This window comes from Prionailurus bengalensis, chromosome F2 (assembly GCF_016509475.1).
Source record: "Prionailurus bengalensis isolate Pbe53 chromosome F2, Fcat_Pben_1.1_paternal_pri, whole genome shotgun sequence".
NCBI classification, from domain to species: Eukaryota; Metazoa; Chordata; class Mammalia; order Carnivora; family Felidae; genus Prionailurus; species Prionailurus bengalensis.
The window spans coordinates 63,576,545-63,589,288 of NC_057353.1; the positions used below are offsets into that span (position 1 = coordinate 63,576,545).

Sequence of the window (12,744 nt, forward strand, 5' to 3'; positions counted from 1 at the left end):
TCTTTCACTTTCATCTTCCACCAAGGTCTGAGAGCCTTCCTGAGTTAACCCATCAAGAACGGAGAACACAAAAGAGCTCAGGTTTAAAATCAAACACACACACAAACGAGGCTTCCTTAGGAGAAAAGGAAAATTATCACAAAGCATTTGCTTCAAATTGTCCTAAGACAAATAAAAATCATGTGTTTTGACTATAAGAAAAATTTGTGATCAAGACTTTGGAGAAATGGGTCCCATGTAAAGAGCACTGGAAATGTCCCTGGTCGTCAAGACTCTGACTCCTGACAACTGGGTAAGTTAGTAACAAGCTCCTTAAAACAGGGGGAGCTTTACCACATACGAAGCAACCCAGGGCTCACACTGGGCTTCACAAAAGTATTGCAACTAGAATTTTACACCAGCAAAAGCCGATGTTTAATGATTCCATGACTGGTGACACTTAGGACTCTTTCTCTATTCTGTCTTTTAACAGCCTTTGTGGTTTATTGTTTCATGTATTACATAGGGAAATAAAAAAGGGATAAAATTCCCGATCAATTTTATGCTTTATCCAAAATTACGATAATTGTTTGGGTAGGGGAAACTTTCCAAACTCAGGATTAATGCAATACCTTCTTGCCACAAACTGAACACTAAACACATTTCAGAACAGATTTGCTTTCTCCCTGAAATCTCTTAACAGAAACTCTTCTTAAATGTTCCGTGTCACAGTTAGGAAGAAGGACACAAGAAAAAGGGACTCACAAAGCTCACATAAAGATTCTTGGATCTTGCCATTCATTGCTGTTAAGTGAACGCTAGGGCGACTTAAACTCCTTAAAGACAGAAACTGCATCCTTCATAGTTTCTTTCGTCCAATGACTAGTATTTATTACTGGAATAAAACCATCACATTCTGCAATCAACCATACAAAGTCAGCAGATATGTGTACATAGCTTTGGGATATAACAGGAGCTGCCGGTGCCCTGATCCTCTTTACCAGCTAGTACGCCCACCTTCAGGCTGCTGCTCGTGCCTCGGTTTACAGCTCACGTGCAATGGGTACAAAAGCCATGCCCCCTTGCCTCGAGGGTAAGGACTCTGCAATTTAATTTCCAGAGCCTGCAGGAACACGGGCCAAGGTGAGACTTCACCTAAAACCACGTCCTTGCTTGGCTCCCCCCCTGCCCCGCCTCCCTTGTTCCCTCACATGGTTTTGCTGCAGAGAGCATTCCCTCAATAAACTCCAAATATGGAGTCCTGCCTCAGGCACCGCTTTTAGAAAACCTGATGGAACACCAACACAGGAACTTTAGTGGGAGAGAGCCAAAGCATAAGAGACTCTTAAACACTGAGAACAAACTGAGGGTTGATGGGGGGTGGGAGGGAGGGGAGGGTGGGTGATGGGTATTGAGGAGGACACCTTTTGGGATGAGCACTGGGTGTTGTATGGAAACCAATTTGACAATAAATTTCATATATTGAAAAAAAAAAGAAATCTCTTCATTATTATGATTCCACCAAATTATGGAATGTGGGGGTATTTCTTGATTATGTCGGATCAGTGAAACACAGGGAAGCAAAACTAAGAAAGAAACATGAGACATTAAAAAACACAACTCATTCCTTCCTCCCAAACCCATATCCAAGGTGTTATATCCACAACATCCAAGATTCCTTGGAGCATCTCCAGTTTTTACTCGTTCAGAGCTCCAGCCAACCCACGGAAACATGTACCTTTGCAAACCACTTGGTAATTAGTACAGCAGTCTCCCCTGGCCAAGCAGTCTTCTGAGCAGTGACAAGCATTGTCTTCGTTCCTGACTTCTCCGCATCTGTCCTTCGTACACTCCCAGCCGCCGGCTGAAATCGGCACAATAAAACACTTTCACTCCGTCACACAAACCAAACGAAAGAGGCCGCGGTTGCTTACAGGCGTTGCCAACAAAAAGAGCTAAAATCCCACGTCATTTAATCTGCTTGTGAAATTAGAGTTGGCCTAAGGCCTAGATGATATTTGGAGGATTTACAAATAGGTTGCATTCCTAATTTTTCAAATCAGAGTACAAGGCCAAACATAATTGGGCTCCTTTGGCACAATGGAACCCTTACCGTTTATGAACTGTACTGAAAACCCCAGCCAAATGCATGGTATGTAAGGTTTGTGACAGGAGTTTCTATCCTTACAGGCATAGTCATGACATAGCTGGCTGGGCTCTTTTATTTCCCAAAGTAGCTTTACTTGACTTTAATGAGCTGGATTTAAAGACAAATGATCATGTAACCAAATGGCCTCTACTTGCCTTAAGTTGCAACCCAAGGTTAAAGTCTGAAACAGGCATGTAGAGTATAAAGGGATATACCAACACTCAGAGTTCCAACCATTGACCAAAATGTGGTCCCTGCCTATACAGTGAGAGATCACAGTCCCTACTCTCAAGGAGACCAGTAGGTGAGTTACAGATTTCTGTCTGAACATCATGGCTTAACTCTATCAAGAGAAAATATTTAGAAAATTGTTTTCATCTGAAAGAGAGTGCTGTACTTTTTGGTTTGACTTTTTGTCCGCTAGACTGGAACCTCCAAAGCAGAAAAGAAAAAAATCACATCTCTCTTTTCACCACTGATTCTCCGATGCCTGAGGCTGTGCCTGGCCCATGCTAGGTGTTCCATGAACATTCATTAAATCTCATTGCAAATGACCATGAAAATAAAATATGACTCCTTAAATTCAGGATTGATGTATTGAGAAACTTTATAATTAATTCATTTATTCAATAAATATTTCTATTATGTTCTCCATGTTCTAGGTGCTGGGGAGGTTGTGAAGAACAGAAAGACAAGACACGATATCTTCATGAAGCTTACTTTCCAACTGGGAAAGACAGACCATAAGCAAAAACAAGATAAATTCAGCCTGTGCTAGGTGCTATGAAGGAAATAACCGGATGGTATTGATAGTGATAGGCTGGAAAGGGGATGCTACTTGACATGGAATGGTCAAGAAAGCCCTCTTGAGCTAAGGGTACTTGAGGTCTTCATCTCTTAAAACTTGTCATAAGTAGAAGGCAATGATTTTAGGAAGCAACTCACAGTCAGTGAGTTCAAGCCCCACGTCAGGCTCTGTGCTGACAGCTCAGAGCTGGGAGCCTGCTTTGGAGGCTGTGTCTCCCTCTCTCTCTCTCTGCTCTTCCCCTGCTCATGTTCTGTCTCTCTGTCCCTCAAAAGTAAATAAACATTTAAAACATTTTAAAACAATATTCTACCAACAGACACTCTGCTAAGTGAATAAATGGATACGGAGGTATTCGTTGCCATGCTAGAAAACCATGCAACTACTGTTGACTTTCCACTCTTTTAGAATTACCTTTGTATCCGAATTCCATTCTCTGCTTTTTGATATCCCCTACTTCCTCTGCCTTCTATTCCCAAACAGATTAAATGCTTGGAATCCCTTTATCCAGGAACTGCTATTCCCAATGGTCAGCAATTTTCCAAGGTTACTTTGACTGATTTTTCCCCCCAATTCAAGGATAACTCTTAATCAATATGCTTTTATTCTTGCCCTGGTATACAAGAAAATCCCTTTGTTTACAAAAAAAGCATCACTATTAACAAGCTAAAATTATTGAGGAACTACTGGCTTTGAGTAAGAATGGAATTTTAAAAAGTCAGGGTTCAGTGTGAACTACAAGCAAGGTATGAGTCAGTCAGCTATAGAATTTTCACAGCAAACATGGCTATAAAGAGAAAAAACATTTAATCTTATGGAATAATAAGAGTGTTACCTATCAGGTAAGATAAAAAAGATTTTTTTTAATGAGAAAATACATTTTAAAAGTGAGAACATGTTGAAAAGGGAGTGGTGGAAGGCTCTTGTGCCTTCGAGAGGAATAGAAACATTGCGAAGTATAATTTTGTAATATACATAAAAATTTGCACTGTGAGGGGCACCTGGTGGCTCAGTTGGTTAAGCGTCTGACTCTTCATTTGTGCTCAGGTCATGATCTCATGGTTTGTGGGATAAAGCACCCCTGTCAGCACAGAGCCTGCTTGGGATTCTCTCTCTCCCTCTCTCTCTCTCCCCCTCCCCCTCCCCCCCCCCCCCACCCCCCCCACCCCCGTGCATGTACTCTCTCTCTCAAAATAAATAAATAAACTTAAAATAAATTAAATAAATAAATAAATAAATTTTGATTCAAACTCCCACTCCTTGGGAATTATCTTAAAGAAGATAGAAAAAAAATACAAATACGCATGAAAAATATTCACTAATACATTGTTCATAACAACAATTGGGGAAAATCTAAACGATGATCAGTGAAGCAGGTTGCATCTGTTCAATAGACTACTGTGTAGGCATGCAAAAGGCAGACATACCCTCGCACAGGTGTATATAATACAAACACACACACACACTCATATAAATACACATACACACAGAGTAGTCAGGGTCTGTACTGAAACATTGTGCTTATCTCTAGAGAGTGCTTGTGCTGTTGGAATAGAACCTCAGAGACTTTTGTTTTCTCCTTCAACCTGTTGTTATTATTTGATATTTGATTCTTCCACATTTGGCATATGTTATCTTGGTACAAAGGAAAATAAACTACTTTAAAAATGTTATTAAAGTCCATATTTATTGAACCTCGGAAGAGAGGCATGAACTACACTCAAGAGAGCTAAGCTGGAGTGAGGACATCCACGAAACTTTGCAAGGAGCCCCAAGATCAGGAACCTGGGCATCTGAAATGACATGTCTGAGGCCAGATGCTCATGGTAGAGAGGAAACACAACATCATTTAGTTTCCCGGCACCAAGCAATCACAGGCTGCTGGTTTGAAATAATGTTTTAGAGCCAAAGAACTCAACTAGAACATCTGTTCCATCCATATGTTCAGTTTACAAGGTTCTCAGCATTTAAGTTTGCAGGCCCACAACTAAGGAACCTGGGAGAAATTCCAAAGGAAAGTAACAAGAAAAAAAAATGGCTACATGTTTGGAAAATGTATTATACAGAAAACAGCCTAATAAAACTCTCCTTATTTGGGGGGAAAAACAAACAAACCAGAACCAGTAAGGGAGCTGGTGCTGGTTTTCATATGAATCAAGGGCTACTTCTTTAGTAAAGGAGAATAATGTCTCTGTTTCTAATGATATTATTAGAAAGACAAGGCTAATATCAAAGATAATATGAGTTAGATTTTTGAAAGAATCATCTAAACTATAAAAGTTCAAAAACCAGTAACAACTTGTCAAGGAAGCTATTAAATCTCTTCCTCTAGTGATCTTAAGAACAGGGTTGATGGTCATCTTTCTCAGAGAGTTTGAATACGATGTTGCCCCAGAGGCATGGCCGAGAGCCTACCAGGTCCCTCCAGAGTCCTGTAAAGCGTCAGGATGTGGAACCAGGGAAGGTGTAGTGGCAAAAGTCTACAAAGGTGCTTCTTCTCAACTCATGCACATTCAGAAGCTCATATGTTCTACTGATGGTTCCAGTATAGAAGACATGGAAAGAAAGGTCAGGAAGACTGTAAAGGAATATTTAAGATCTACCCTGAGCATGTGACCCCATGAGCATGTTAGAATTCCATAACAACTTTCCACCTGCACAGAGAATGGGGAATTACATCAGGGTAGACCAATAGTTACCATATAATAAGATGAAATAAAACAAATGCTATAAACTGGGCAGGCAAGCAAAAATAAAAAATTAAAATTAAAGCAGAAAAACCCAACCCTTAAGAATGTTCACAGTTTCAGCCCAGGTGCCCTAGCAGTGAGTGTGGGAGTTGACAGCAAAAGATAGAAATGATGAAGATGAAGGGGGGGAAAAAAAGCCTGGCCATAAATACTTCCAAAACCAGTGGATAATGACTGCAATTGGAAAAAAACCTCCTTTGGGTAGGTCTCGTATGCAAACAACAGTCACAGGGGGTATACTTATAATGCAATCGACAATCATTCAAGAAGCAAAACTAAACCCCACAGTTTGGTTTGGCCAAAGCAGGGTGGCAAGGCCAGGGAGGATAACAGCAGAGGGCCTCATCTTGAGAGGACTCAAAAGTTACCTACCTGTCTTCAGACAAAGCTCATCAAAGTCATGGCAGCAACTGCTGTAGCTCTTACACAGGTTATCGCAACGACAATCAGGGGGTCCAATCTCTTGAAGTTCAAAGCATCTGCCCTTACAAGATCCAGAGGTGTTGGTCCAGGGGGAGTCCGATAACACTGCAAGATACAAGAGGCAAAGGCAATGAGATAGGGAAATGGGTCACGTCACTGTGGAGAGGTGGCCCTGGGAAGGAGTACGGTGTGATGATGCAGTCAGACTCTAGCTGAGCAGTCTGGTGCCATCACCTACTAGCTCTGAACCCTTGGCAGGTGGCTAAACTTCCGGTGCCAGTTTCCTCATCGGTAAAGTGGGGGGATTAACGAAAGTAATTTGACATTATGACGAGAATTAAATGAAACAGTCCAAGCAGAACACTTAGCAGGCTATCAGACACAGGAAGTGCAACAAATGTTGGCTATTGGTTTTATTTTACTGTTTACAGTTATTCTTACTACAAATCTGTGAGAGTTAGTGTCTCTGTAGATGCTAATGATGGCAACAGAGAAGAGAACATCGAGGTATACGCTTAGAAACAAGAGTTCATTGTCCTATTTGAAAATCCATAACTTTTTGTAAGGAGAATGGAGCGTAAATGTTCTGAGAACAGTCTGAACAAACCAGATTAAAATAAAAGAATCATAAGACTTCTTCCAGCCGTTAAATCTACACCTACAACTAGAGTAACGCAAAAACAAACACCAAAATCTCAGCTTGTCAAAAATAAATCTTCTTTATTTTCTATGATCTGATTAGAATCAGCCAAAAATCTGAAAAAAACAAATTCAGTGAGATGAAAAGTCCACATATTTGAGAGATATAACCAATTAAGCCCCAAAATTAAAAGGAAGCTCCATGCATCATAGTCTCTAAAAGATACAATATCTAGGTATAAATTTCCTAGGACATGTGTAGGACCTACATGAAGAACACATTAAAATGCCACAGGAAGATATTTCAAAAGATAGAATTAAATGGAAAGATATACCATCTTGGAGAAAAAAAGATAGTTTATATTATAAAAATGTCAGTCCTTCCTAAATAAACCTAAAGATTCAATGCAACTGAAATAAAAATTTAAGGAGGATTTTTTGGAAACTGGAGAGGATATTAAAGGTTTATAAAAAATAAATATATGAAAATGAAACAAAACTGAAAAGGATGAGTCATTGGGTGAAGACTAGGTAGTCAAATATATTCTGAAGTTAAATAATTAAAACAGCTTGGTAGGAAAGAAGTAGATGAGTGCTGGGGATGGGGATGGGAAAAAGGGCCACAAAGATGAGAATGTACTTATAAGGAAAGCAACATTATAAGTCAGAGAAAGAAAGAAGGAATTATCAGCAGGCGAAAGGTTTAATTAGTAAGTGGTACTGGAATAACTACTGGCCAACTGGAAAAAGTTAAGCTGTAGCCTCATCCTAGTTTACAAAATAATTAACTTCTGATGAATGGAAAGTGTAAGCAGTATCATACCTGGTGCCAGGAATGAAAATTTTTGTAAAACAGACACAGCGCCCATGGATCTTCCCTGCAGAAATTTCATTACTAGGAATTTATCTCTCGTATATATTTGCGAAAGTTGACCGAGATATTTGTACAAGAAAGAATCACTGTATCCATAAATGGAATACTACCCAGCCCTTAAAAACAGTGAATCAGAACTGTGTAGGCTAATATAGAAAGATCTGTAAAATATACGTACAAGTTGCTTTTTTTAAGAGCAAAGCACAGAACAGTGTTATAGTATTAAATATTATATATTTTATGTGAAAAATAGAGGTAAAGAGAGCAATAAGGATAGAGATAAATATAAAAATAAAAACAGAGCTAGAGCCAGAGAAGAGAGGGGGTGGGCAGTGGCACTGAGAAAAGATGCAGGTGTCAATAACCTTCCCCCACACCTCCCACCCTCCTCACAAGAAACTCTTTACAGGAATTACATTTGAGCAGTCGTCTGTTTGTTTACTTCTATTTCCCTCATACATACATATATGTTTATATCTCTGTGTATGTATGTATATATATGTGTGCGGGGGGGTATAAAGTATATATTATATAACATATATTATATATAAATATCCTAACAAATATTATTTATGACATGCTATGTATAATTTTATTCCCTTATGTTTATAAATTTTTTATTTTTAAAAATAATTAGGCATTACTTTTAAAAACAAGCAAATGTAAGAAGCAGGGGCAGAACAGATGTTATAGAACATTTCCAGGTTCACTGAAGCCATTTACCTGAACATCCGGTTCATCCCTTAGTCCTTTGTCCTTTTAAAAATCAGAGTCGCCCAATCCTGGCCTTTATGGCATCAGACCAGTTCAAGGAAAGCAAACAGATTCACTAGACCATGAGATGTGAAACGCTTTTGCATGGTTGATTCTGGGATGTTGAAATACATACAAACCACACCAGCTCCGTTTAGGAAATAATCAGGCTTCCAGTGCCTTCCTTACCTCTGGTTCAAAAACAGACTTTTCTATTGACTTTGGCCAACCTATCAACAGTGCATGCTGGCCATAAGAAACTGTGGGGGGAGGTGGGGATGAGACGGTGGAAACAGTGAAAGCAGAGAAAGCCCTATGGCGAAAATAAAGATAAGAAAAACGCTTATAATTGAATTATTCCCTTTTTAAGGATCAGTAGCCATCTAATAAATTCTGAGCAGCATTCATTCCCGTGAGTTGCTTACATCAATCTGCTTGGCTATGCTGATAGCTAACATAAGGGGAAGCGATCCAAAGGCACTGTTTACAAGTGTTTCCTTGTCCCGTCTTCTCTTTATGGCGTCCCAGCCTGCACCTGGAATATTTCTCCGATCATGCCCTCTGCTTTCTCCCTCCTCAGAATCTCTTCCCTGTTTCTTTCTTTACTTTCAAAATAATCTGTCTGGATTTTTAGCCATTTTTAAACCTTTCTCCATCCATGCTGGCCACGTGATTTTTACTATTTGCTTACAGCATTGATTATTCTCTAAGTGTATCCCTCACTTTGCTCTTGAAAATAAACAACTCTCACTCAATAGCCTTCCCTCTAATGATAATCTGCTTTGCCACACCTTAAACAGAAGACAGCTTTGTTGAGAAAGAGTTGCATTTATACTCATCCTACAAAGATATGGATCATAAAAAGGGCTGGACTCGAGGTTTACCAACAGCCCTCAAGCAAGAGTAAATTCCCGGGTCTGTACGGGTGAGGCACGCATATACCAAATTCATTCTTGGATGGCTTGGACTCAGCTGACAACAGCAGGAAGAGAAATGGGAAGGTGAATTGATCCACATAGTTCTTCCAATCCAATAGTCTCCAGAATTTGAACTTCTGTACCTCCTTTGATAAAATCAGGTGAAAGAATAGAATAACAGCACTTCACCTTTCCAGGGAGGGCCTACCTCACCCCTGCCATCTTTCATGACAAGCTCTGGTTCCAATGCTTTCGTGGTTCTACTGTTCATCCTCCAGGCTCTGGCTTTTTCACTCCATGACCAGGTCTCACATCCCCACGCCAGGCTAAGGACAGATTTTAGAATTTCTCTTTTTACTATACCTGGTTCCATGGCTAAATATAGAAAGATTTTCTTACTTATAAAAGTCTAAATTCTAAAATCTGTAAAGCTTTCCTTTACCTGACCTAAATCAAGAGAAGAATATCAATCTGAGAACCCAGGTTCTATAATTTATTGAACGGCGTGATGAAAACTGCAGGATCAGTGAACTTGTGTCTCACAAATACTGAGACTTCCACAGGATCTCAGAACCAACAAGGAAGACAAAAGACAAAAACACCTCAAAAGGATCCAGTCAAAAATGTGTGATAAGTATGGAGGTTTAGAATTTCATATGACACATTTGCCAACACTTTTATGAGATTCAAATTCTATTGCTGCCTTTCTTTTTTCTTTTTAGTGGGGGAGGGGCAGAGGGAGCGGGAGAAGGAGAATCCTAAGCAGGCTCTACTGTTCCCCGTGGAGCCCGACACAGGGCGTGAGATCATGAGCTGAGCCGAAATCAAGAGCTGGATGCTTAACCAACTGAGCCACCCAGGTACCCCTTGCTGCCCCTTGCTACATGTTTAAATAAGTTATTTTACTTCTAAGATGCAAGTCAGTTCCAGAATCTTAAAAAATAAATGTTACAGTCTATACGGACATATGTTTTCTTAAAATAGGGACTTCAAATTTTAAAACATGTATATACATACATCTGTGATAGGCATAAAAAAGTGCTACGTATTCCTTATTTTTCACAGAAGCATTTCATGATTTAAAGACACCAATGTAAAAACATGATTTATTCCATTCAAATTCATAATTCTGATAGACACAAGTAAAATTATTTTCACTCAGTTAAGTAAAATCTTATTTCTAAAACATTCCATCTTAGAGGCGCCTGGGTGGCTCAGTCGGTTAGGTGTCCAACTCTTGATTTCGGCTCAGCTCATGATCTCAGGGTTAGTGAGTTTGAGCCCCACATCCAGCTCTGCACTGACAGTGTGGAGCCTGCTTGAGATTCTCTCTTCCTCCCTCCTTCTTTCTCTCTGCCCCTCCCCCACTTATGCGTGCTCTCTCTCTCTCTCTCTCTCTCTCTCTCCCAAAATAAATAAGTCTAAAAAAGATATCTATAACATTCCATCTTACCATACATATACAGAGGCAGTGTTGTAGAGTTCTGGTGCCACTTACATGTGGAAAAACTACAGATGATTCAATAGACTATTGGAAAGAACCTAATTCCTGACAAGAGTTGTGACCCAAACATGACTTCATCCCGGACTCCCAATCATGTTTTCCTCTAAATCCCTCTGCAAAATGTAACTTTTCAGATCTGGATGACCATCAGCGAGGGAAGCGGTACCTAAGTTTGAAAACATTTAGCTTCCTAAAAGCTGGAAGATCGTTTCTTCGAAGCTTTGCGTGGTCCTGTGGTCAGGGTTGGAGATAGGCACCCCGTCTGTTCCTCCCGTTCTCCGTGGTCCTCAGCCCGCGTGCTTCCTAAAAGTGAGGGGAAAGCCTTGCGATGGCTTGTGGGCCGTGGCTCTGCCGCCTCCTGTTCAAGGGCACTGAAACAGAACTGGTTCTCCTGTGTCTGCCTGCCCGTCTGAAGTACAAACCACAGGGAAAGGAGGTGGTCAACATGGATGACATTCAAGACGCTGACCAACTCTAGCATTTCATACTGTCTTCTGCCCCTTCTGGAGTATATGACTCATCCTTTCTGGCCATACTTTCTTGTGTTGCAGTGGCCACTCGTTCTTGATATTTTCAACCTCATCTCATAGTGAGCCACACTTACGTACAGGCCTGTGTGTCAGGACCTCGGCTTCCAAAATACATCAGTTCCTGTCAGCACCCACTCCCGGAGCCTCTCTGTTCTCTCCTCCTCCTCAGCTTCCGAACCAGATTTCGTAGACAACCTTTTCAGTAAATAGGTCCACCTGGGAAGTTTTCAGACACCAGGACTTTTAAAGCATTTATAAACACAACATTCTCATGTAGAAGGACCCCATAAACTACAAGAAAAGAGATTTCTATGTGATGTAAATAAAAGAGATTAAAAACTCTAATTCGACTTTAAACCTCTCAAGTAGCATTTATGATGGTAATCAGTAGAATATGTCTGATTGGGTTGCAAATTTGCTCCCAAACGGTGAAATGCTGTCATCGAAAGCACAGGTATTGTCCACTTGAAAAGGTAAAAATTTAGACACTGGCCTTCAAAGAGAAGTGAAGATAAATTAAACTTAGCCTCACATACTTAACACCTTATATTCCCTCCAACCCTAATATGGCATTTTGTTTTCAAAAAACTTTTCCGATAAAGAGGCAACATTATCCCCATTTTCCTGCTTGGAAAATCAGAACTGTCAGCCTGATTTGAGATAGCCAGGGCCTGGCTAAAATTTTAGATCATCCGAATACAACTATGGTACTGTCCTCATTCACAAAGGATTTTTCAAATTTTGTACGTAGGCTATGAATTTGATGAAGACATGATTTGGGACGATTTGTCCATTCAAGAATCTCTGTGGAACTCCACTGAGGACTGAGATTTCTGGTTATGCAGACAAGACAGAAGATTCTGTATAGTGTTAAGGAAGTGAAAAATCCCTACTCCAGAGCTCCATTTAACATCAACAATAACAACAACAAAAAACAAACAAACAAAAAAACTGAAAAAGCTGCCTCCTTCTTAGATTCTAATTCAGATAGTTTTATTTCATTTACTCTAAAATGTCCCCTGACTCTACATTAGATTGAACATAAAGCCCCATAACATGACCTTCATCATGACAGAGGTCTCCTCGCAGGGTCAGGGTCACAGCTGTTATCTGTCAGCTTTGCAGTTTCCTATGTGTTACTATCCCGTCATCAAGAAAGCTCTTCACTGTAGAATGAAATCCCCAAACTTCTCATATGAACCCACCTTCTCGTTCCTATTACCATTGTTGTTTTCTCTGTGATTCACAAAGAAACACTCTACTCATCAAGCGACATTCTTCACTTCACATTTACTCATGAATTTTATTCCCATCCACATACTTTTGAACTTTGGAGCCACTAAAAATGACAGTGAGTTGAATTGAGCTTTCAAATCTCTACTTGCTAACTATTCACAAGTTCACCAATTTCTCTGTGTCTT

The 12,744-nt window shown here is 40.0% G+C and overlaps 1 protein-coding gene across 20 annotated transcripts in view; it reads right to left on the minus strand.

Annotated features, from left to right (window-relative positions):
- ENPP2 (ectonucleotide pyrophosphatase/phosphodiesterase 2) overlaps positions 1–12,744 on the minus strand; it is a 110,855-nt gene that overhangs the window by 63,079 nt on the left and 35,032 nt on the right. For all 20 annotated transcript variants that reach the window (XM_043601647.1, XM_043601643.1, XM_043601646.1 and 17 more), the window contains exons 3-4: positions 6,056–6,211; positions 1,718–1,843 (exon numbers count right to left, since the gene is read on the minus strand). In XM_043601647.1, coding sequence (XP_043457582.1) covers positions 1,718–1,843; positions 6,056–6,211 — 282 coding nt within the window. The remainder of the gene's footprint in view (positions 1–1,717; positions 1,844–6,055; positions 6,212–12,744) is intronic.